Source organism: Schistocerca gregaria, chromosome 1, assembly GCF_023897955.1.
Source record: "Schistocerca gregaria isolate iqSchGreg1 chromosome 1, iqSchGreg1.2, whole genome shotgun sequence".
Classification (NCBI taxonomy): Eukaryota; Metazoa; Arthropoda; class Insecta; order Orthoptera; family Acrididae; genus Schistocerca; species Schistocerca gregaria.
The window spans coordinates 729,320,257-729,344,293 of record NC_064920.1 but is presented as its reverse complement, the minus strand read 5'-3'; the positions used below and the strand labels follow the sequence as shown (position 1 = coordinate 729,344,293).

Below are 24,037 nucleotides of genomic sequence, written 5' to 3'. Positions count from 1 at the left end.
AGAAAGCTGGCTGAAGCCAGAGATAAATTTTGCCGAAATTTTTACAAAGGCACAGACGGTGTTTAGAAAGGATAGATTGCATGCAACCGGTGGTGGCGTGTTTGTCGCTGTTAGTAGTAGTTTATCCTGTAATGAAGTAGAAGTGGATAGTTCCTTTGAATTATTATGGGTGGAGGTTACACTCAACAACCGAGCTAGGTTAATAATTGGCTCCTTTTACCGACCTCCCGACTCAGCAGCATTAGTGGCAGAACAACTGAGAGAAAATTTGGAATACATTTCACATAAATTTTCTCAGCATGTTATAGTCTTAGGTGGAGATTTCAATTTACCAGATATAGACTGGGACACTCAGATGTTTAGGACAGGTGGTAGTGACAGAGTATCGAGTGACATTATACTGAGTGCACTACCCGAAAATTACCTCGAGCAATTAAACAGAAAACCGACTCGTGGAGATAACATCTTGGACCTACTGATAACAAACAGACCTTAACTTTTCGACTCTGTAAGTGCAGAACAGGTAAATAGTGATCATAAGGCCGTTGCAGCATCCCTCAATATGGAAGTTAATAGGAATATAAAAAAAGGGAGGAAGGTTTATCTGCTTAGCAAGAGTAATAGAAGGCAGATTTCAGACTACCTAAAAGTTCAAAATGAAAATTTCTGTTCCGACACTGACAATGTTGAGTGTTTATGGAAAAAGTTTAAGGCAATTGTAAAATGCATTTTAGACAGGTATGTGCCAAGTAAAACTGTGAGGGGCGGGAAAAACCCACCATGGTTCAACAACAAAGTCAGGAAACTACTGCGAAAGCAAAGAGAGCTTCACTGCAAGTTTAAACACAGCCAAAACCTCTCAGACAAACAGAAGCTAAACGAAGTCAAAGTTAGCATAAGGAGGGCTATGTGTGAAGCATTCAGTGAATTCATAACTAAAATTATATGTACCGACTTGACAGAAAATTCTAGGAAGTTCTGGTCTTACGTTAAATCAATAAGTGGCTCGAAATAGAATATCCAGACACTCCGGGATGATTATGGCATTGAAACAGAGAATGACACGCGTAAAGTTAAAACACTAAACACCTTTTTCCAAAGCTGTTTCACAGAGGAAGACCGCACTGCAGTTCCTTCTCTAAATCCTTGCACAAACGAAAAAATGGCTGACATCAAAATAAGTGTCCAAGGAATAGAAAAGCAACTGGAATCATTCAACAGAGGAAAGTCCACTGGACCTGACGGGATACCAATTCGATTCTACACAGAGTACGCGAAAGAACTTGCCCCCCTTCTAACAGCCGTGTACTGCAAGTCACTAGAGGAACAGAAGGTTCCAAATGATTGGAAAAGAGCACAGGTAGTCCCTGTCTTCAAGAAGGATCGTCGAGCAGATGCGCAAAACTATACACCTATATCTCTGACGTCGCTCTGTTGTAGAATTTTAGAACATGTTTTTTGCTCGAGTATCATGTCATTTTTGGAAACCCAGAATCTACTCTGTAGGAATCAACATGGATTCCAGAAACAGCGATCGTGTGAGACCCAACCCACTTTATTTGTTCATGAGACCCAGAAAATATTAGATACAGGCTCCCAGGTAGATGCTATTTTCCTTGACTTCCGGAAGGCGTTCGATACAGTTCCGCACTGTCGCGGAAGAGCCTATGGAATATCAGACCAGCTGTGTGGCTGGATTGAACAGAACAGAACACAGCATGTTGTTATCAATGGAGAGATGTCTACAGGCATTAAAGTAACCTCTAGCGTGCCACAGGGCAGTGTTATGGGACCATTGCTTTTCACAATATATATAAATGACCTAGTAGATAGTGTCGGAAGTTCCATGCGGCTTTTCGCAGATGATGCTGTAGTATACAGAGAAGTTTCAGCATTAGAAAATTGTAGCGAAATGCAGGAAGATCTGCAGTGGATTGGCACTTGGTGCAAGGAGTGGTAACTGACTCTTAACACAGAGAAATGTAATGTATTGCGAATACATAGAAAGAAGGATCCTTTATTGTATTATTATATGATAGCGGAACAAACACTGGTAGCAGTTACTTCTTTAAAATATCTGGGAGTATGCGTGCGGAACAATTTTAAGTGGAATGAGCATATAAAATTAATTGTTGGTAAGGCGGGTACCAGGTTGAGATTCATTGGGAGAGTCCTTAGAAAATGTAGTCCATCAACAAAGGAGATGGCTTACAAAACACTCGTTCGACTTATACTTGAGTATTGCTCATCAGTGTGGGATCCGTACCAGATCGGGTTGACGGAGGAGATAGAGAAGATCCAAAGAAGAGCGGTGCATTTCGTCACACGGTTATTTGGTAACCGTGATATTATTACGGAGATGTTTAGCAAACTCAAGTGGCAGACTCTGCAAGAGAGGCGCTCTGCATCACGGTGTAGCTTGCTCGCCAGGTTTTGAGAGGGTGCGTTTCTGGATGATGTATCGAATATATTGCTTCCCCCTACACTCATTAGAGTGATTCGAGCGCGCACGGAGGCTTTCAGACAGTCGTTCTTCCCGCGAACCATACGCGACTGGAACAGAAAAGGGAGGTAATGACAGTGGCACGTAAAGTGCCCTCTGCCACACACCATTGGGTGGCTTGCGGAGTATAAATGTAGATGTAGATGTAGAAATGTAGATATGTAGATGTAGATGTATTAACCTAGTCATATATGAGACACTCCCTAAAAACCACATACAGGCTGGACAGCTCACCAGCCCTCACGGTTAGTCCATGGGGCAGGTTTAATCCGTGGCTGGTGTGCCTCCCCATTCATGAAGCAGCACTTTAATACGCACAGCTGTCTGGGCTGGTTCAGTACTATTATATCATATTCTCAAGAAATAGCATATATACAAACTTGCTTCATAAAACACAAAAAATTAGAGCAGAAGATGCACAATAGCTACTAAATATATGAAGGAATAGATCTTATGTCTCCTTCTACAGCTGGTGTAGGTTGTGTATATAGCTTATTACATATTCAAAAAACAAAGATTCCAAGACCCACCAAGCGGGAAAGCGCCGGCAGACAGGCGCAGCTGCTTGTGTCTGTGTATGTGTGGATGGATATGTGTGTGTGTGTGTGTGCGAGTGTACACCTGTCCTTTTTTTCCCCTAGGGGGAGTCTTTCCGCTCCCGGGATTGGAGTGACTCCTTGCCCTCTCCCTTGAAGCCCACATCCTTTCGTTTTTCCCTCTCCTTCCCTCTTTCCTGACGAAGCGACTGCCGGTTGCGGGGGCTCGTAGTTCTGTGTGTGTGTTTGTGTGTTTTGTTCATGTGCCTGTCTGCCGGCGCTTTCCCGCTTGGTGGGTCTTGGAATCTTTGTTTTTTGATATATTTTTCCCATGTGGAGGTTTCTTTCTGTTTTATTACATATTCAGTTTTACCTTTGGGTGTCTATTGGGCTGTTTATATACTTGAATTCTATGATACTTTTATTTTACTGTTTTGCAAAAATATGATAAATATATAAATCAAACACATTTTGGTCATTATTTATTTGTTTGCTTTTTATTTTTTTATTTATTTATTATTATTATTATTTTTTTTTTTTTTTTTTTTAGTGGTTGCTGTGTGTCTCACTTCCTGCTTTGTAATAGCATTCCGAGATGTGATTCCACCTGCTCTGTCGGGACTGGCATTATCTTACTCAGCTCACATCAGTGGAATTTTCCAGTATACAGTTCGTCTTGTCTCTGAAACAGAAATGCGTTTCATTTCAGTTGAAAGAATCAACTCATATCTTAGGGTAAGTTGAATCGTTTCATATTATCTTGTAAAATTTATTGTTTACAGTTAATGTTTTTTAAAGCTGAGGTGACAACTAGTTGGATTAGTGTGCTCTTGCACAGATCCTGTTCACCAAATGTGTGTCAGGACAGGATGAGAGTTGGACAACTAGTAAATATAATGATAATTTCCTTTGAACCTTTCACATAGAAATTTGTTAAATTTTAAGGATTACATGAGAGACTTCCAAAGAAACAAGGGTTGCCTGAAGGCAGGAGCCCATCTCTACAAAGTGTTTATGAAAGAATGAATATTAGATTAGGTGAAACTGGTGTCTGTGTACATGCCAGCACACAAGAATATTGGAATTAACTGCTATGGCTATGAGCATCAGTGTCAAAAAAGAGAAAAGCCACAAACCCAAACCTCATGCACCTCACCTTGAGTTAAACCCCATAGCAAGATCATGTCACCAGTTGCCAAGGTGAAATTGGTTCATGAAACGTACACTGTCGCAAAGAATAACTATTGTCATATTCTAGAACGAACTGAAGAATACTGTCTGGCCAACCATTTTGCACAGTGAGGAAGTACTGTCCGCAATAATGTACTGACAAGGGCATGTGTGGCTCATTAGTGACTGTGATATACACAAATACTTTCATGACATTGTTGCCAAATACATTTTCAGCAGAGCCTTAGAACTCCAATTCATTTCCTGAGTTCTGTCTTCCTTTACAGAACGTCATCTGTCTCCATAAAATCAGGTTAAGTATAAAAGGTGTTACATTAATTGGCTGTAATTTGTGCTTCTTTTAGCTCACTACTAAGTATTTTTCTCCACTTGCAGCACTTTTCTTTTCCAGTTTAAGTCATCAGTATTCAGAGTAAGCTTATCAGCTTCATCTTTCACTACATAGTTTTTTCACTGAGCTTTAATGACAATGTAATGAGGCTATTGCTGGGATTCTTTGAATTTAATAACATATGGAAGCACCATGGTCTGAGATGCCAATTGTAAAGATAACATCTGAAATAATGGGTGCCATAGACCAGTGACAGAATCTCCTTTTCAGTGGGCTATTATTCTGCTCAGCCAGATTTAGCATGCATAATGATGCATAACTAACTGCTTTATCATTGCCACCCTGCATTTGAGGGAAAATGCAGCCTACAACCATGCTTCGAGATTCCTTTCTTCCATAATGTAGTTCAGGGCTTCATGATGGTGCATAATTTTCCACAAAGCACCTTTACTAATTGGCTAATCCAAGGAACCAGTGCAATTCTTTGAGTTTCCTCAGTGCTGGAAAACTTTTCACTGTATCCATCAGTCTCTATCTGATCACACATCACGTGCAGAAATTGCATGACAAAGATGCAGCACTTGTGCTTGTCCTATGAAACACTTACCTAATTTCAGATACCAGTTAACATTGTTAACACAGGTTAACACTCCTTATGTGGCTAGCATGTTCCTCCAGTGAGCTGGGAAAGATAATTATGTCAACGAGATAAACTAGACACATCGTTGATCACAAATCTCATAAAATCCATTTGGCAAACGTCATAAACATAATCATTGTGCTTTGAATTCCAAAAGGCATCTATACATTCCTAGTAGCCTACAAGTACTATGAAAGCTGTCTGCTACCTTTTTTTGGTAACTATCAGCATCTGGCGATAGTCACCAAATGTGTCAAGAATAGTAAACAACTTCCATTTTACCAGGCAGTGAAATGGTTTGTCAATTTGTGATGATGGATACATATCATGAGAGGTAAGTTTATTTACAATCTGCATGTCTATGCATATGTGATGGACACTATGTCCATTGGTTTTGGAATAGTTACTGAGGGTGAAACCAACAGACTAAAACATGACTTAACAATACTGATGACAGTACTGAGGCTGAATACTGATAACTGAATAATACATGGATTACTTCTTCTCAATGACCAATGCAAGGTGATGTATTGTGCAAATACCATAGCGTCACTTGTAGGAATTACTTGATGTGTTAAACTTGTAGCAGGTAATCATTTCTTGTCTTCAGACAAAATCGAAAATTCTGCCAAATTAGGGTAAAATAACTACCAGTCAGTCCTAGATAAATATTGTAACTTTTCTTTAATTTATTTTCAAATGGATAGCCTAACTGCTGAAACTGTGTTTGGCAAAGTTTTATAGAAGCTCAAAAAGTAGTGCTACTTCAATGCGAGATGCTTTTAATAATTTCCACAATGAAATTCTGTCTCAAAATCTGGCAGAAAACCCAAAGAGATTCGGGTCATACATAAAGCACACCAGTGGCAAGACACAACCAATACCTTCACTGCGTGATAACAACTGTGAAGTCACTGATGGCAGTGCCACTAAAGCAGAATTATTAAACACGGTTTTCTGAAACTCCTTCACCAAAGAGGGCGAAGTAAATATTCCTGAATTCCAATCAAGAACAACTACCAAGATGAGAAACATAGAAGTAGATATCCTCAGTGTGACAAAGCAGCTTAAATCACTTAATAAAGGCAAGGCCTCTGGTCCAGATTGTATACCAGTCAGGTTCCTCTCAGAGTATGCTGATAAAATAGCTCCATATTTAGCAATTATATACAACCACTCGCTCACAGAAAGATCCGTACCTAAAGACTGGAAAATTGTTCAAGTCACACCAATACCTAAAAAGGGAAGTAGGAGTAATCCGCTGAATTACAGCCTTATATCACTAACGTCAATTTGCAGTAGGGTTTTAGAACATATACTGTATTCGTACATTACTAAGTACCTCGAAGAAAATGATTTATTGACATATAGACAACACGGATTCAGAAAATATCATTCTTGTGAAACACAACTAGCTCTTTATACTCATGAAGTAATAAGTGCTATAGACAGGAAATGTGAAATTGATTCCATATTTTTAGATTTCCAGAAGGCTTTCGACATTGTTCCTCACAAGCATATTCTAACCAGACTGCGTGCCTACGGAGCATTGCCTCAGTTGTGTGACTTGATTCGTGATTTCCTGTCAGAAAGGTTACAGTTCGTAGTAATAGACAGGGAGGTGTTATACACCCTCTATTGTGCATGAACTATATTAACAACATAGGAGACAATCTGAGTAGCCATCTTAGGTTGTTTGCAGATGATGCTGTCATTTACCATCTTGTAAAGTCATCAGATGATCAAAATGACTTGCAAATTGATTTAGATAGGATATCTGTATGGTGTGAAAAGTGGCAGTTGACCCTGAATAAAGAAAAGTGTGAAGTTATTCACATGTGTACTAAAAGAAATCAGCTAAATTTCGATTACGCGATAAGTCACACAAATCTCAGGGCTGTAAATTCAATTAAATACTTAGTGATTACAATTACAAATAACCTAAATTGAAACAATCACATAGATAATATTGTGGCTAGAGCAAACCAAAGACTGTGATTCATAGGCAGAACACTTAGAAAGTGCAACAGGTCTACCAAAGATATGGCTTACACTACAGTTGTCCGCCCTATTCTGGAATATTGCTGTGTGGTGTGGGATCCGCATTAGGTGGGACTGACAGATGACATTGAAAAAGTACAAAAAAGGGCAGCACATTTTGTATTATCGCAAAATAGGGGAGATAGTGTCACAGACATGATACCTGAATTGGAGTGGCAATCATTAAAACAAAGGCGATTTTCGTTGCGATGGGATCTTATCATGAAATTTCAATCACCAGTTTTTTCTTCTGATTGCGAAAACATTCTGTTGGCACCCACCTACATAGGGAGAAATGATCATCACGATAAAATAAGATATATCAGGGCTCGCACAGAAAAATTTAAGTACTCGTTTTTCCTGTGTGCCGTTTGAGAGTGGAACGGTAGAGAGACAGTATGAAGGTGGTTCACTGAATCCTCTGCCAGGCACTTTATTGTGAATAGCAGAGTAATCACGTAGATGTAGATGTGTTGTTTATCACTCTTTTGAACTTGTCTTTTTATCTTATTCTTACTTCTACACAAGTCAGAACTGTACACTGCCTGTGTTTGTACCATGTGAAATAACAATATCTTTCTTCCCAAAATCGTCAGTGCTTTGATACAAGTAAGCATCTAACCGGCCAGCATACTCTATGCTTCAGATGTACTTGATTGTTATTCAGACATACTTCTACACAAGTCAGAACTGTACACTGCCTGTGTTTGTGCCATGTGAAATAACAATATCTTTCTTCCCAAAATCATAAGTGCTTTGATACAAATAAGCATCTAATGGGCCAGCATACACTATGCTTCAAATGTTCTTGATTGTTATTCAGACATTTGTTTCTTGTAATTGGATCAACCAGGCATGTTCCCTCATTAACACCTTATCATTTAACTTTATGCAGATATTCTCTCAGCAGTGCTAACTACCTTCTTTTTATTTTTTATTTTTGTCATTGAGATATGTGGCTGAGTTAAAGTTGAGGAAAGTGCATTTCTTTCTTTAATATGTACAATATGGTGAATGATTCCATGCAGTTGAATTTCTTGTGTTCATAAATTGGAGATGCCTTGGAAACTGCAAATGAAAGCATTTCCTAATATAGCATCAAATTTCATAATATAGCGTCTAAGTCTTTCTTGTACTTGTGATTTTTTATCTCCCATTATGTAATTCAAATTTAGTTCTCTGCAAACAGATAGGATGTATAAAATTTCATCCTAATCCACTGACTATAGCACAATGAGTTCATATTTTCCCTTTCATTGGAAGATACAGAAAACACACTAACTTGGTCATATGAGAGAAATTTTGAGAGCTTTCTATAGCTTTCCTGGTTAAATTTATGTTCGCTACATGGGCTATTGGACTTGCCTTTGCTACTAGGAGCATGCAGAGAGGCTAGGCTGCTTCTGTTTGCATTTCCATATTAAGGCAGCAGTGTGACATACTCCTTCCATTTCTTGACAATCACAGAACACATCATGGTCCATAAATCGCAATTCATACCCAAAAATTCCTGAGCTTTTTGTAGAGTCCAGCTACACTGTTGCACTGAGCTTCTGCAGCAGAAATGCATCTGGTGCTCTGAACTTTGTGTGACAGCAGCAAGAACTGTTTGGATTCCTTTGGTAATAATGCAAACCTGACTGTTTCTTGCAATGTATCATATGTAGTCCATTTAATCTCCCCTCAATTGCAAGATTTAGACCTTCTCACAAATACAACTGCAGGTATTTTAGCTTTGTTAATGATGCATTATTTTCCTCTCTTCTCTCTCTCTCTCTCTCTCTCTCTCTCTCTCTCTCTCTCTCTCTACACATACACTTTACCAAAAACGCATTGAATACAGATGGCAAAGGTCTGTAATTGTTCATCATGTTATTGTTAAAGTGTAGACAGTTTGTCATTACATCTAGTTAATCTTTTATTATCTCTGTATCTCCATGGAACCAGCACATATTTCAGCTTTCTGCTGACTCAAAATAGGTTGGAACCTTTCCTGTCAGCTTCAATGTTTTTAAATTTAACTGACATACATTATTTCAGAGGCACATCTCACCAATATCCCTGTTGTTCTGTCAAATTGTACTAACATTTTTCCCAAACTTTCCCAAGAGGGAAAATGTAACATAAGGTCAAAAACCTGATAACACCATATACTTGTGACACTGCAGCACAGGCACATTAATAAATGCATAACATTTTCTCTCAGCCTTCTGCAAACATGCTCCAGGCACTTCTGCAAGACTTCATTATCAACTCACAACAGCAGCCATTGAGGAAACAGGGTGCAACCAACTGCAGATTGTGGTGCACATTGGAATAAATGATGCTTGTCGTATGGACTTGGAATTCATTCTTGGATCATTCCAGTGACTGGCAGAGAAGGTTGAGAAGATTAGCCTTGCATGTGGAGTTTCAATGAAGCTCATATTTTGCAGCATTGTCCCCAGAACTGATTGTGGCACTTGTTTCTGAGTTGAGGGGAAGGACGGAATCAGAGACTTCAAAAGTTCTGTGACAAGTTAGGCTGCAACTTCCTGGGCTCGCACCATTGGGTCAAGAACTGTAGGGTCCACATAAATAGGTCAGGTATGCACTACACATCAGAGGCTGCTACTCAGGTAGCTGGCTGTGTGTGAGGTGCACACAAGGGTGTTTTAGACCAAGCAACTCTCCAACCAACCCAGATAATGATAGATGTAGGAAATCTACAAGTATCAGTGTAAGATTGAAAGAAATGCCACCCACAGGTGAGAGTATTAAAATCCTAATGGTAAACTGCTGAAGCATTCACAACAAAGCCCATAGTTTGAACCACTCATGAAAAGCAATGAAGCTCTAATAATACTAGGTACAGAAATCTGGTTGAAACCTGAAATTGGGAGCAGTGATATTTTTGGGGAAAATTTGAGAGTACATTGAAGGGGTAGGCAAATGTGAAATGGAGGTGGAGTATTTGTCACACTAGACAAGCAAATGAGATCCACCAAGACAGAAGGTGGAGCTTCATGTGATATTTTTTGAGCAAGACTCATCTCCTGATGTAAATGATAACTTTAGAGAAAAACTCTGCTTGTATGTAAATTTCCCAATCATATACACTACTGGCCATTAAAATTGCTACACCATGAAGATGACGTGCTACAGACATGAAATTTAACCCACTGGAAGAAGATGCTGTGATATGCAAATGATTAGTTTTTCAGAGCATTCACACAAGGTTGGCACCGGTAGCGACACCTATAACGTGCTGACATGAGGAAAGTTTCCAACCGATTACTCATACACAAACAGCAGTTGACCAGCATTGCCTGGTGAAACATTGTTGTGATACCTCGTGTAAGGAGGAGAAATGCGTACCATCACGTTTCCGACTTTGATAAAGGTCGGATTGTAGCCTATCACAATTGCGGTTTATCGTTTCGTGACATTGCTGCTCGCATTGGCCAAGATCCAATGACTGTTAGCAGAATATGGAATTGGTGGGTTCAGGAGGGTAATATCGAACTCTGTGCTGGATCCCAATGGCCTCGTATCACTAGCAGTCGAGCTGACAGGCATCTTATCCGCATCGCTGTAATGGATTGTGCAGCCGTGTCTTGATCCCTGAGTCAACAGATGGGGCCGTATGCAAGACAACAACCATCTGCACGAACAGTTCTACGACGTTTGCAGCAGCATGGACTATCAGCTCGTAGACCATGGCTGTGGTTACCCTTGACGCTGTATCACAGACAGAAGTGCCTGCAATGGTGTACTCAATGACGAACCTGGGTGCACAAATTTCAAAACGTCTTTTTTTTTTTTTTTTTTGGATGAATCCAGGTTCTGTATACAGCATCATGATGGTCGCATCCATATTTGGCGACATCGTGGTGAACGCACATTGGAACCTGGGTATGGGGTGTCATTGGTTACAAGTCTCGGTCACCTCTTGTTCGCATTGATGGCACTTTGAACAGTGTATGTTACATTTCAGATGTGTTATGACCTAAGGCTCTATCCTTCCTTTGATTCCTGCAAAACCCTACATTTCAGCAGGATAATGCACGACCACATGTTGCAGGTCCCGTACGGGCCTTTCTGGATACAGAAAATGTTCGATTGCTGCCCTGGCCAGCACATTCTCCAGATCCCTCATGAATTGAAAACGTCTGGTCAATGGTGACCAAGCAACTGGCTCATCACAATACGCCAGTCACTACTCTCGATGAACTGTGGTATCGTGTTGAAGCTGTAGCTTTGTTAGTGGTAGACATGACAAGACATCATGTGAAACATTACTAACCGCCTTCTCTGAAAACTACCTAGAACTGATGGTTCAGAACCCCACTCATGATGTAAATATATTGGATCTAATGGCAACAAATAGATTTGACAGTCTCTTTAAGTCTGTCCTCATCAAAACTGGTAGTAGTGCCCATGATGCGAGTGTGGCAACAATGATTACCACAGTACAAAGGACAACTGAAATAAGCAGAAAGATGAACATGTTCAATAAACTAGACAAAAAATTAGTAATGTTGTATCTCAATAAGGAACGAGAAACTTATAGAACAGGTCAGGAGCATGTAGAGAAACTCTGGCTCACATTTAAAAGAATATTTGACCACACATAGGATAGAGATGTATCCAGTAGAACAACTCGTAATGGGAGGGAACCTTCGTGGTATACTGTGACAGTAAAGAAACACAGATTACTGCATAATAGGTTTAAAATAAAGCATATGGCTATAGAAAGAGAAATGCTGAATGAAACCCGTTTGGTTGTCAGGAGAGCAATTTGTCATGCCTTCAATGGCTACCGCAGCAGAATATTGTCAAATAATCTTTCCCAGAACCCAAAGAAATTCTGGTCATATGTAAAGGCTGTTAGTGACACCAAAATTAGTGTCCAGTCCCTAGCGAAAAATATAGGAACTGAAATTGAGGGTAGCAGAGCAAAAGCTGAAATGCTTAACTCTGTTTTCAAATGTTCCTTTACAAAGAAAACCCAGGAGAGTTGCCTCATACCATTGAAAAGATTAATGAAATAAATATTAGTGTCAGTAGAAATGAGAAACAGCTGAAATCATTAAAACTGAACAAAGCTCCAGGCCATGATGGAATCCCTGTCAGATTCTATACTGAATTTGCGGAGTTAGCCCATCTTCCCAATATAATCTATCCTAGGTCCCTTGAACTGCAGACTGTGCCCAGTCCTTGCAAAAAAGGCGCAAGTCACACCTGTCTGCAAGAAGTGATCCACAAAACTACCATCCAATATCTTGACACTGATTAGTTGTAGAATCTTAGAACACATTCTGAGCTCAAACATAATGACATATCATGAAGAGAATGACCTCCTCAATGCCAACCAGCATGGTTTTCAAAAACATCAGTCATGTGAAACCACACTCACACTTTTCTCATAACCTATTGAAAGCATTGGATCAAGGCAACCAGGTAGATGCAGTGTTTCTTGATTTCCAAAAAGCATTTGCTCAGTACCACACCTATGCTTATCATCAAAAGTATTATCATATGGGGCACCAAGTGAAATTTGTGACTGGATTGAGGACTTTTTGGCAGGGAGGACAGAGCATGTTCTCTTGGATGAAGAGTCATCATCAGATGTAGAACTAACTTCAGGTATTCCCCGGAAAACGTGTTGGGACCCCTGCTCTTCATGTTGTATGTTAATGATCTTGTAGACAGTATTAATTGTAAAATCAGACTTTTTGCAGATTAAACAGTTATCTATAACAAAGTACTATCTGAGAGAAGCTGCATAAATATTCAGTCAGATATTGATAAGATTTCAACGTGGTGCAGAGATTGGCACCTTTCTCTAAATGTTCATAAATGTAAAATTTTATACTTCACAAAATGTAAGAACATAATGTCCTATGATAAAAATATCAGTGAGTCACTGTTGGAATCAGCCAACTCATACAAATACCTGGATGTGACACTTTGTAGGGGTATGACATAGAATGATCACACAGATTCAGTCATGGGTAAAGCTGGTAGTAGACTTCAGTTTATTGGTAGAATCCTAGGGGAAGTGCAGTCAGTCTACAAAAGAACCCAAAAAAGTCTATTAACAAAATTTCAAGAACCAGGTTTAAATGATTATGCTAGGTATATACTACAATCTCCCATGTGTCACTCACAAAGGGATCATGAAGATAAGATTAGAATAATTGCTACACTTGTGGAGGAATTTAAACAATAATTCTTCCCATGCTCCACATGTGAATGGAACAAGGAGAAACCCCAGTACCTGGTAAAATGGGACATACCCTCTGTCATACATCTCATAGTGGTTTGTAGAGTATAGAAGTACATTTTGATGAAACTTCCTGGCAGATTAAAACCATGTGCTGGACTGAGACTCGAACTTGGGCACACAGTTTTAATCTGCCAGGAAGTTTTATATCAGTGCACACTCTGCTGCAGAGTGAAAATCTCATTCTGGATACATGTAGATGATTGAGCCTCTGTCAAAGGGCTTTACACCAGAACTTCCTGATTGTTGCTCCATGCTGTTTGTGCCCTGGTTATTGGTGGAGTATATACAAAACAACTGCAAAAGAAAAGGAAAGTCTTTTCATTTCTCATAGCAGTGAACTTGTCTTGTGATGTCTCAGACACCTGCCATCCCTGTGATGGTTGACACTTTGGCTCACAATGGCGTTGAGATGGTGGTGGTGTCTGCAACTTACATCAAACTCTGCTGTTGCTTACTGCAAGGCCAGCCCCTCTGCATGCATAGAGTAGCAATAGAGTTACTTGGACCAGCTGTGGCACATGCCAGCAGTTCAGCAGTAGAATACACTAAATTAGCCCAAGGTGTGCACCTCTCATGACTTAAGTTTTTGGCTGCAAAGTGGCAGCTTGGCATGTCTCCCTCACAGCCTCATACACATATTTCAAATCTCATGCCTCAAATTAAATGACAGCATTTCATGGCCAAATCAGAACGAAAAACAGTGAATGAATCACACAGTTGTACCAAATTTCCATAGATCCTAATTCAAAGGATCTGTTTAGGAACATTTGGGAGTAGGTAATTAGATCATAGGCAGAAGCTAGTGTTTCTAAACTTTTGGCAGAGGAACAGGTGAACTCCATGAGAAGTGAAATTATTTGTCAACATAGGGGTTGTGGAAGTACTCAAAGAAGCTGTTTTTGTTGGTGTCCAGGAAGAGAAAAGCCAAAACACAGAATATCAAATATATTATCCTAAGATACACTCCGTAGTGAGTTATGGGACGTTACTGGTCTGAGAAATTGTGGCCATAGCAAAAAGCAGGTATTCCCCTATTCCAGAGTGAACTGAACAGTACTTGTTTGGTCACTCACATCACATAGGAAACTATGAATTAAACTGGGACTGCCTGCCAGATTAGTATAATTTCTCAAGAAAATGATGAAGTTCTGAAAAACTGGTATCATGCTCAGCCGTACTTTATTGTGTTGTCACATGCACTCTTTGTTTCCAAAGTGCCTGTGATTAGAAAGTAAGCGGAGCAAGTCCTCTTTCACTGGCCAGTGAAGAGCTTGATTTTGCGGTGCTGAAATAATCCATTTTCACTGCAGTTCCATTGGAGTATAAGGCCTTAATGCATGACCATGACCATAAAATACACATAATTTTTTATACTGCTAATGAATCAATATTTCTATTACAAGTTTTACACTAATAATAGTAACAGGTCACAATAATAGATTTTGACACTGAATATTTCTGACAGATTAAAACTGTCCCATAATGTTGCCTTGGTGAATGCTCTTAATGACAAAGCTTTTCAGGTGTGATTCACAACATGCCCTCATGGCTTCAGTTCTGCCATGTCTTCTCCCTTAATTTCCAAACTTCATAAAGTCCTCTAGCATACTTAAATGAACCAGCATTCCTGTCAGTTTTTGCAAATAAATGGCATAGCCGCTGCCCAGAAGTTGTTTCCAAAACGATTCTTGCTATCTGCGTCAGAGTGTGCACCCTGAGTATAGAAATGTACAGATAAGGAAACCAATGGTGAGGAAACTGATGGGTAGCCAGTCAAGTGTAATTTATGATACTTATATTGCAATACTTGTGATAATAATTTCTCAACAGTTTACAGTGTTGCCAAGGAATTTTTGACCAAAAATAGAACTTTGATGAAATGTTCTTGTGTATATGTAAGAAATTTGATAATTCTTGTTAATAGCTTTAAATTTCGCAGCAAAGTAACAACAATTGTGCTGTGGTGCTCTGAATAGGAAAAGTGGTAATGTTATTAAAGTGTAATTAAATTTGCTAAAATGTTATAAAAGTTGTTCTGTATCGTATTTCTATTTGAGCAGCATGTCACATGTATCATATTTGTATTTGAGCAGCATGTCATATAAACACACTTGTAAAGCTAGGTATTATACCAGCAGTAATGGATTGTGAATCTCCATGCCAAATAACAGTAACAAATAGTATAAAGTACTATTATAGATTACTTATAGAATCTCAGAAACAGATAATGAACCACTGTATAAATGACTTCCTCACATAGAATACTTAAATCAAAATTTAAATGTGATCAATCTGTCATTGGTTATGTTTAATAAAATTGATAATTGTCTTTTACAAAATCAATGGCAAAATAAAAATTGCCCATATTTACATTTACAAATGCTCATATATATATATATATATACTCCTGGAAATTGAAATACGAACACCGTGAATTCATTGTCCCAGGAAGGGGAAACTTTATTGACACATTTCTGGGGTCAGATACATCACATGATCACACTGACAGAACCACAGGCACATAGACACAGGCAACAGAGCATGCACAATGTCAGCACTAGTACAGTGTATATCCACCTTTCGCAGCAATGCAGGCTTCTATTCTCCCATGGAGACGATCGTAGAGATGCTGGATGTAGTCCTGTGGAACGGCTTGCCATGCCATTTCCACGTGGCGCCTCAGTTGGACCAGCGTTCGTGCTGGACGTGCAGACCGCGTGAGACGACGCTTCATCCAGTCCCAAACATGCTCAATGGGGGACAGATCCGGAGATCTTGCTGGCCAGGGTAGTTGACTTACACCTTCTAGAGCACGTTGGGTGGCACGGGATACATGCGGACGTGCATTGTCCTGTTGGAACAGCAAGTTCCCTTGCCGGTCTAGGAATGGTAGAACGATGGGTTCGATGACGGTTTGGATGTACCGTGCACTATTCAGTGTCCCCTCGACGATCACCAGAGGTGTACGGCCAGTGTAGGAGATCGCTCCCCACACCATGATGCCGGGTGTTGGCCCTGTGTGCCTCAGTCGTATGCAGTCCTGATTGTGGCGCTCACCTGCACGGCGCCAAACATGCATACGACCATCATTGGCACCAAGGCAGAAGCAACTCTCATCGCTGAAGATGACACGTCTCCATTCGTCCCTCCATTCACGCCTGTCGCGACACCACTGGAGGCGGGCTGCACGATGTTGGGGCGTGAGCAAAAGACGGCCTAACGGTGTGCGGGACCGTAGCCCAGTTTCATGGAGACGGTTGCGAATGGTCCTCGCCGATACCCCAGGAGCAACAGTGTCCCTAATTTGCTGGGAAGTGGCGATGCGGTCCCCTACGGCACTGCGTAGGATCCTGCGGTCTTGGTGTGCATCCGTGCGTCGCTGCGGTCCGGTCCCAGGTCAACAGGCATGTGCACCTTCCGCCGACCACTGGCGACAACATCGATGTACTGTGGAGACCTCACACCCCACGTGTTGACCAATTCGGCGGTACGTCCACCCGGCCTCCCGCATGCCCACTATACGCCCTCGCTCAAAGTCCGTCAACTGCACATACGGTTCACGTCCATGCTGTCGCGGCATGCTACCAGTGTTAAAGACTGCGATGGAGCTCCGTATGCCACAGCAAACTGGCTGACACTGACGGCGGTGGTGCACAAATGCAGCGCAGCTAGTGCCATTCGACGGCCAACACCACGGTTCCTGGTGTGTCCGCTGTGCCGTGCGTGTGATCGTTGCTTGTACAGTCCTCTCGCAGTGTCCAGAGCAAGTATGGTGGGTCTGACACACCGGTGTCAATGTGTTCTTTTTTCCATTTCCAGGAGTGTATATATTAAAAACAAAGATTCCAAGACTTACCAAGCGGGAAAGTGCCGGTACCGGTAGACAGGCACACACATATATCCATCCATACATATACAGACACAAGCTTTTGTGTGTGTGTGTGTGTGTGTGTGTGTGTGTGTGTGTGTGTGTGCGCGAGTATATACCTATCCTTTTTTCCCCCTAAGGTAAGTCTTTCCGCTCCCGGGATTGGAATGGCTCCGAACCCTCTCCCTTAAAACCCACATCCTTTCATATTTCCTTCTCCTTTCCTCTTTCCTGAAGAAGCAACCGCCGGTTGCGAAAGCTCTTAATTTTGTGTGTTATTTTATTGTGCCTATCTACTGGTGCTTTCCCGCTTGGTAAGTCTTGGAATCTTTGTTTTTAATATATTTTTCCCATGTGGAAGTTTCTTTCTATTATATATTGCCCTTCAATATATCCTCACTGCTCGTTATCCACCAGGCCTGAATCTCCGCTAGTTTCAAGTTGCCGCCACTCATACCTCACCTGTCATTCAACATCATCTTCGCCTCCACTCTTCCGCCTTGACTTACATCTCTGCCCATACTCTTTGCCTTTAAATATGTCTGCTTGTGTCTGTGTATGTATGGATGGATATGCGTGTGTGTGTGTGTGTGTGTGTGTGAGTATATACCTATCCTTTTTTCCCCTAAGGTAAGTCTTTCCGCTCCCGGGATTGGAATGGCTCCTTACTCTCTCCCTTAAAACCCACATCCTTTCATCTTTCCTTTTCCTTCCCTCTTTCCTGACAAAGCACCCGCCGGTTGCGAAAGCTCGAAATTCTGTGTGTGTGTTTGTGTGTTTTATTCATTGTGCCTATCTACCGGCACTTTCCCGCTTGGTAAGTCTTGGAATATTTGTTTTTAATATATATATTGAGGCAATGCTCTAAAAACCTGGGTGAACTGCAAACAATAAATTAGTACTGTAAGGATAATCTTTCATCATCTTCTTCTAGCATAGGCCCAAATGTGATGAAGTGCTGCAACACTTTAGCTCTCTCTCTCTCTCTCTCTCTCTCTCTCTCTCTTTCTCCCCTCTCCTCTCCCTCTCTTGCTGTGTGTGTGTGTGTGTGTGTGTGTGTGTGTGTGTGTGTGTGTGAGTGTGTGTGTGTGTGTGTGAAAAAAAGAGCTGTGTTCATACATTGGTGACAGTAGACTCATTCTGAAGTTGGCCTCAAATTATGGTTCTCTAAATTTCCACAACAGACCTTGTGAAAAGAGCATCATTTTCCCTAGACGGATTCTTGTTTGAACTGATTGAACCTACCAGTAACAAATCTAGCAGCACTCTTCTGAATTGCTTCTGTGTCTTACATTAATTCAACCTGTAGTGGGTCCCAAACACTCAAACTCTATTCAAGAATTTGTTTCACTAGTTTTTCTATATGCTGCCTCCTTTATGGATGAGCTAAGGCTACTGTTTCCTAAAATTCCCACAGTAAAATGAAGTCAAACATTTGCCTTCCATACTGCCAACCTGACGTGCTCATTCTATTTCATATCACTTCTCAATGTTATGCCTAGATACACACATCAAAAAAAGCTTTGCATCACCTTGATTCTGAGAGTTATGGAACATGCACAGAAAACTGGAATAGAGATCAACATAAACATCATTTTTGCCCTTTTTATTGCCAATGTAAACCATACATTGCATATTATACCACCATACAGCGAGACCTTCAGAGGTGGTGGTCCACATTTCTGTACACACCGGTACCTCTAGTACCCAGTAGCATGTCCTCTTGCATTGATGCGTGCCTGTATTCATTGCAGCACGCTGCCCACAAGTTCATCAAGGCACTATTGGACCAGATTGTCCCACTCCTCAACAGCGATTCGGCATAGACCCCTCAAAGTGGTTGGTGCGCCATGTCGTCCATAAACAGACCTTTTCAATCTATCCCAGGCATGTTCGATAGGGTTCATGTCTGGAGAACATGCTGGTCACTAGTCGAGCCATGTCATTATCCTGAAGGAAGTCATTCATAAGATGTGCACAATGGGGGCACAAATTGTTGTCCATGAAGATGAATGCCTTGCCAACATGCTTCGGATATGGTTGCACTATCGGTCAGAGGATGGCATTCGCATATTGTACAGCTGTTATGGCGCCTTCCATGACCACCAGCGGCGTACATCCGACCCACATAATGCCACCCCAAAACAGCAGGGAACCTCCACCTTGCTGCACTTGCTGGACGGTATGTCTAGGGCGTTCAGCCTGATCGGGTTGCCTCCAAACATGTCTCCGATGATTGTCTGGTTGAAGGCATATGCTACACTCATCGGTGAAGAGAACATGGTGCCAATCCTGAGCAGTCCATGTGGCATGTTGTTGGGCCCATCTGTTCTGTGCTGCATGGTGTCATCGTTGCAGAGATAGACCTCACCATGGATGTCAGGAGTGAAGATGCACTTCATGCAACCTATTGCACACAGTTTGAGTCATAACATGACGTTGTGTGGCTGCACAAAAAGCATTATTGAACATGGTGGCATTGCTGTCAGGGTTCCTCTGAGCCATAATCCGTAGGTAGCGGTCATCCACTGCAATAGTAGCCCTTGGGCATCCTGAGTGAGGCATGTCATCGACAGTTCCTGTCTCCCTGTATCTCCTCCATGTGCAAACAGCATCACTTTGGTTCACTCCAAGACACCTGTACACTTCCCTTGTTGAAAACCGAGCGAGGTGGCGCAGTGGTTAGACACTGGACTCACATTCGGGAGGACGACGGCTCAATCCCGCATCCGGCCATACTGCTTTAGGTTTTCCGTGATTTCCCTAAATCACTCCAGGCAAATGCTGGGATGGTTCCTTTCAAAGGCCATGGCTGACATCCTTCCCCATCCTTCCCTAGTCCAATGAGACTGATGACCTCGCTGTCTGGTCTCCTTCCCCAAAAAACAACCAACCAACCTTGTTGAAAGCCCTTCCTGGCACAAAGTAACAATGCGGACGCGATCAATATTGACCATCTAGGCATGGTTGAACTACAGACAACATGAGCCATGTACCTCCTTCCTGGTGAAATGTCTGGAACTGATCGGCTGTTATATCCCTTCCGTCTAATAGGTACTGCTCATACATGGTTGTTTAAATCTTTGGGTGCGTTTAGTGACATCTCTGAACAGTCAAAAGGACTGTGTCTGTGATACAATATCCACAGTCAACATCTATCTTCAGGACTTCTGGGAACCGGGGTAATGCAAAACTTTTTTTGATGTGTGTATTTAATCAGAGTGACTGTGTCAAAATGACCCTATTAATGCTGTATTCGAACATTACATGATTGTTTATCATACTCATCCGCATAACTTATAATTTTCTACATTGTTTTTCATACTTATCCACATAACTTATAATTTTCTACATTTAGAGAAAGCTGCTATTCATCACACCAACAAGAAATTTTGTGTAAGTCATCTTGTATACTTCTACAGTCAGTCAACAACAACTCCTTCCTGTATGCTCCAGCACATCAGCAAACAGCCATGAATTGCAGCTCACCCTGTCTGTCAGGTTATTTATGTGCATAGAGAATAAAAGGAATCCTTTCACACTTCCCTTAAGCAGTCCTGATCATACCCTCATCTCTGATGAATGCTTATCTTCGAGGACAAAGTCCTGGGAATCTACATGACAAAAGGGCAAGCTGAGTTTCGCACAAGTGACACTTTCTAAATCCATGCTGATTTGTGATCAGAAGCTCTTCTGTATCAAGGAAATGTATTATATTCAAACTCAGAATGTGTTCAAGAATTCTGCAGTAAACTGATGTTCAGAATATTCATCAGTTGCTATGGGAGTCAATTTCTTTACCTTTCTTACATAGAGAAGTCACTTGCATTTTATCCAGTTGCTATGCAAATGATTCACAATAAGATACCACAGAATTGAGATTACATCTTGACTTTGTGACTTATGCATTTTCAACTCTTTCATTTGCTTTTCTACATCATGGGTGACAATTTCAGTGTCTTCCACATGGGAGTCCGTATGACAGTCAGATGGTGGTATGTTTGTGTGATCCTCCTGTGTGAATGGTTTCTTAAACACAGATTTCCTTTTACTGTCTTCTATTGCCACTCTAAACTGGTTTATGAGTGACTGGGTAGAATCCTTCGGCCCACTTAGTGACTATACATATGACCAGAATTTTTTCGGGTGCTTGGCAAGATCTTTCACTAAGGTATGATGCTGGAAGTTGTTGTATACTTAATGCATTGATCTTATGGATGCACATATTCCGAATTATTTTTGCTTGGCAACATTTGCAAACTCTTTTTTGAACCGAGAGTGCAGCAATTCTGTTTCCTCAGCATTTTCCATATTTGATTATTAAACCATGGAGTGTCCTTCTCATCCCTAATCCTGTTACTTGACACATATGTCTCCACAGTGTGATTTACAATCAGTTTGAACTTTATCCAAAATCCCTCTATGTCCGTCATTCTGTCATGCTGGAGTTAAATTGTGCCCATTCATAGTCTAAGTGGGATTCTGACAACTTCTTATCTACTTTTTCTAGCATAAGCACTCTCCTGGTCTTCTTGACGGATTTGTTAACTTTAATAACCATCATTGATATGATGGCATCTTTGTCACTAATTCCTGTCTTTATGCTGACACTGTTGATAATGTCAGGCCAGTTGGCAGACAAAAGGTCTAAAATATTTCCATTGCGTGTAAGTTGTCTAATTATTTGTTCAAGGCAGTTTTTGGAAAACTTTTTCGGAACTACTTCACAAGACTGTCAGTCCATACCGCATGCAGTTAATCCATAGATGTCCCAGTCTATACTTGGCAGATTAAAGTCACCTCCAACTAACAGTGCGTGATCTGGGTATCTTCATGCCATTGACCGTAGACTTCCTCTGAATGACTGTAAAACTGTCACAGCAGAATTGGGTGGCCACTAAAAACAACCAACAATTAACTTGTTTCGACTTAGACCTGTTATATGCATCTAGATAACGTCAATGTCATGCTCAAATTTGACCTCAATATTTTCGTCAGCTGCGATGAACACTCCCCCTCCTATAGCATTTAATCTGTTTTCTGATATATGTTTCATGAATCACTAAACATTTCAGAGCTTCCTACTTCCAGTTTCAGTAGCTCTCAGCCCCATGAATAGTTTGAGCCTGAGAAATTTCCATAAGGGCAGTAAATTCATTACATGTTACAAATACTTTAACATTTTCAAGTTAAAATTTTGACAGTCAAATTGTTGACAGTTTGTACATGATCTGATTTTTCTCTCTGCATATCAGCTGATGAATGTTCATCACAGGACCTCAAATTACCACCTTGCCTAAAAACCTCCATCTCCACTCCGCTACCCAAGTAGCTGCTTCCTTTGTGTAGCACACCCCTGACCTATCAAGGAGAGTTCTACAATTCTGCATCCTATGTGCAGAGCCAGTCCTGACAAAACTCTACCATCTGGTGAGCAAGATGTATGAGACAGGTGAAATAGCCTCAGACTTCAAGAAGAATATATTAATTCCAATCCCAAAGAAGGTAAGTGTTGACAGATGTGAAAATTACCGAACTATCAGTTTAATAAGTCACAGCTGCAAAATACTAACGCGAATTCTTGACAGACGAATGGAAAAACTAGTAGAATTCGACCTCGGGGAAGATCAGTTTGGATTCCGTAGAAATGTTGGTACACGTGAGGCAATACTGACACTACGACTTATCTTAGAAGCTAGATTAAGGAAGGGCAAACCTACGTTTCTAGCTTTTGTAGACTTAGAGAAAGCTTTTGACAATGTTGACTGGAATACTCTCTTTCAAATTCTAAAATAGGCAGGGGTAAAATACAGGGAGCAAAAGGCTATTTACAATTTGTACAGAAACCAGATGGCAGATATAAGAGTTGGGGGACATGAAAGGGAAGCAATGGTTGGGAAAGGAGTGAGACAGGGTTGTAACCTCTCCCTGATGTTATTCAATCTGTATATTGAGCAAGCAGTGAAGGAAACAAAAGAAAATTTCGGAGTAGGTATTAAAATCCATGGAGAAGAAATAAAAACTTTGAGGTTCGCTGATGACATTGTAATTCTGTCAGAGACAGCAAAGGACTTGGAAGAGCAGTTGAACGGAATGGACAGTGTCTTGAAAGGAGGATATAAGATGAACAACAATAAAAGCAAAACTAGGGTAATGGAATGTAGTCAAATTAAGTCGGGTGATGTTGAGGGTATTAGATTAGGAAATGAGACACTTAAAGTAGTAAAGGAGTTTTGCTATTTGGGGAGCAAAATAACTGATGATGGTCGAAGTAGAGAGGATATAAAATGTAGACTTGAAATGGCAAGGAAAGCATTTCCGAAGAAGAAAAATTTGTTAACATTGAGTATAGATTTAAGTGTCAGGAAGTCGTTTCTGAAAGTATTTGTATGGAGTGTAGCCATGTATGGAAGTGAAACATGGATGATAACTAGTTTGGACAAGAAGAGAATAGAAGCTTTCGAAATGTGGTGCTAGAGAAGAATGCTGAAGATTAGATGGGTAGATCATATAACTAATGAGGAGGTATTCAATAGGATTGGGGAGAAAAGAAGTTTGTTGCACATCTTGACTAGAAGAAGGGATCGGTTGGTAGGACATGTTCTGAGGCATCAAGGGATCACCCATTTAGTATTGGAGGGCAGCGTGGAGGGTAAA

General features: G+C 40.8%; 1 protein-coding gene across 9 annotated transcripts in view; it reads left to right on the top strand.

The window, feature by feature from the left end:
- Window positions 1–24,037, top strand: part of LOC126267010 (ATP-binding cassette sub-family C member 5-like) — a 531,190-nt gene that overhangs the window by 444,066 nt on the left and 63,087 nt on the right. For all 9 annotated transcript variants that reach the window (XM_049971782.1, XM_049971823.1, XM_049971815.1 and 6 more), the window contains one exon: window positions 3,590–3,774. In XM_049971782.1, the coding sequence (XP_049827739.1) occupies window positions 3,590–3,774 (185 nt within the window). The remainder of the gene's footprint in view (window positions 1–3,589; window positions 3,775–24,037) is intronic.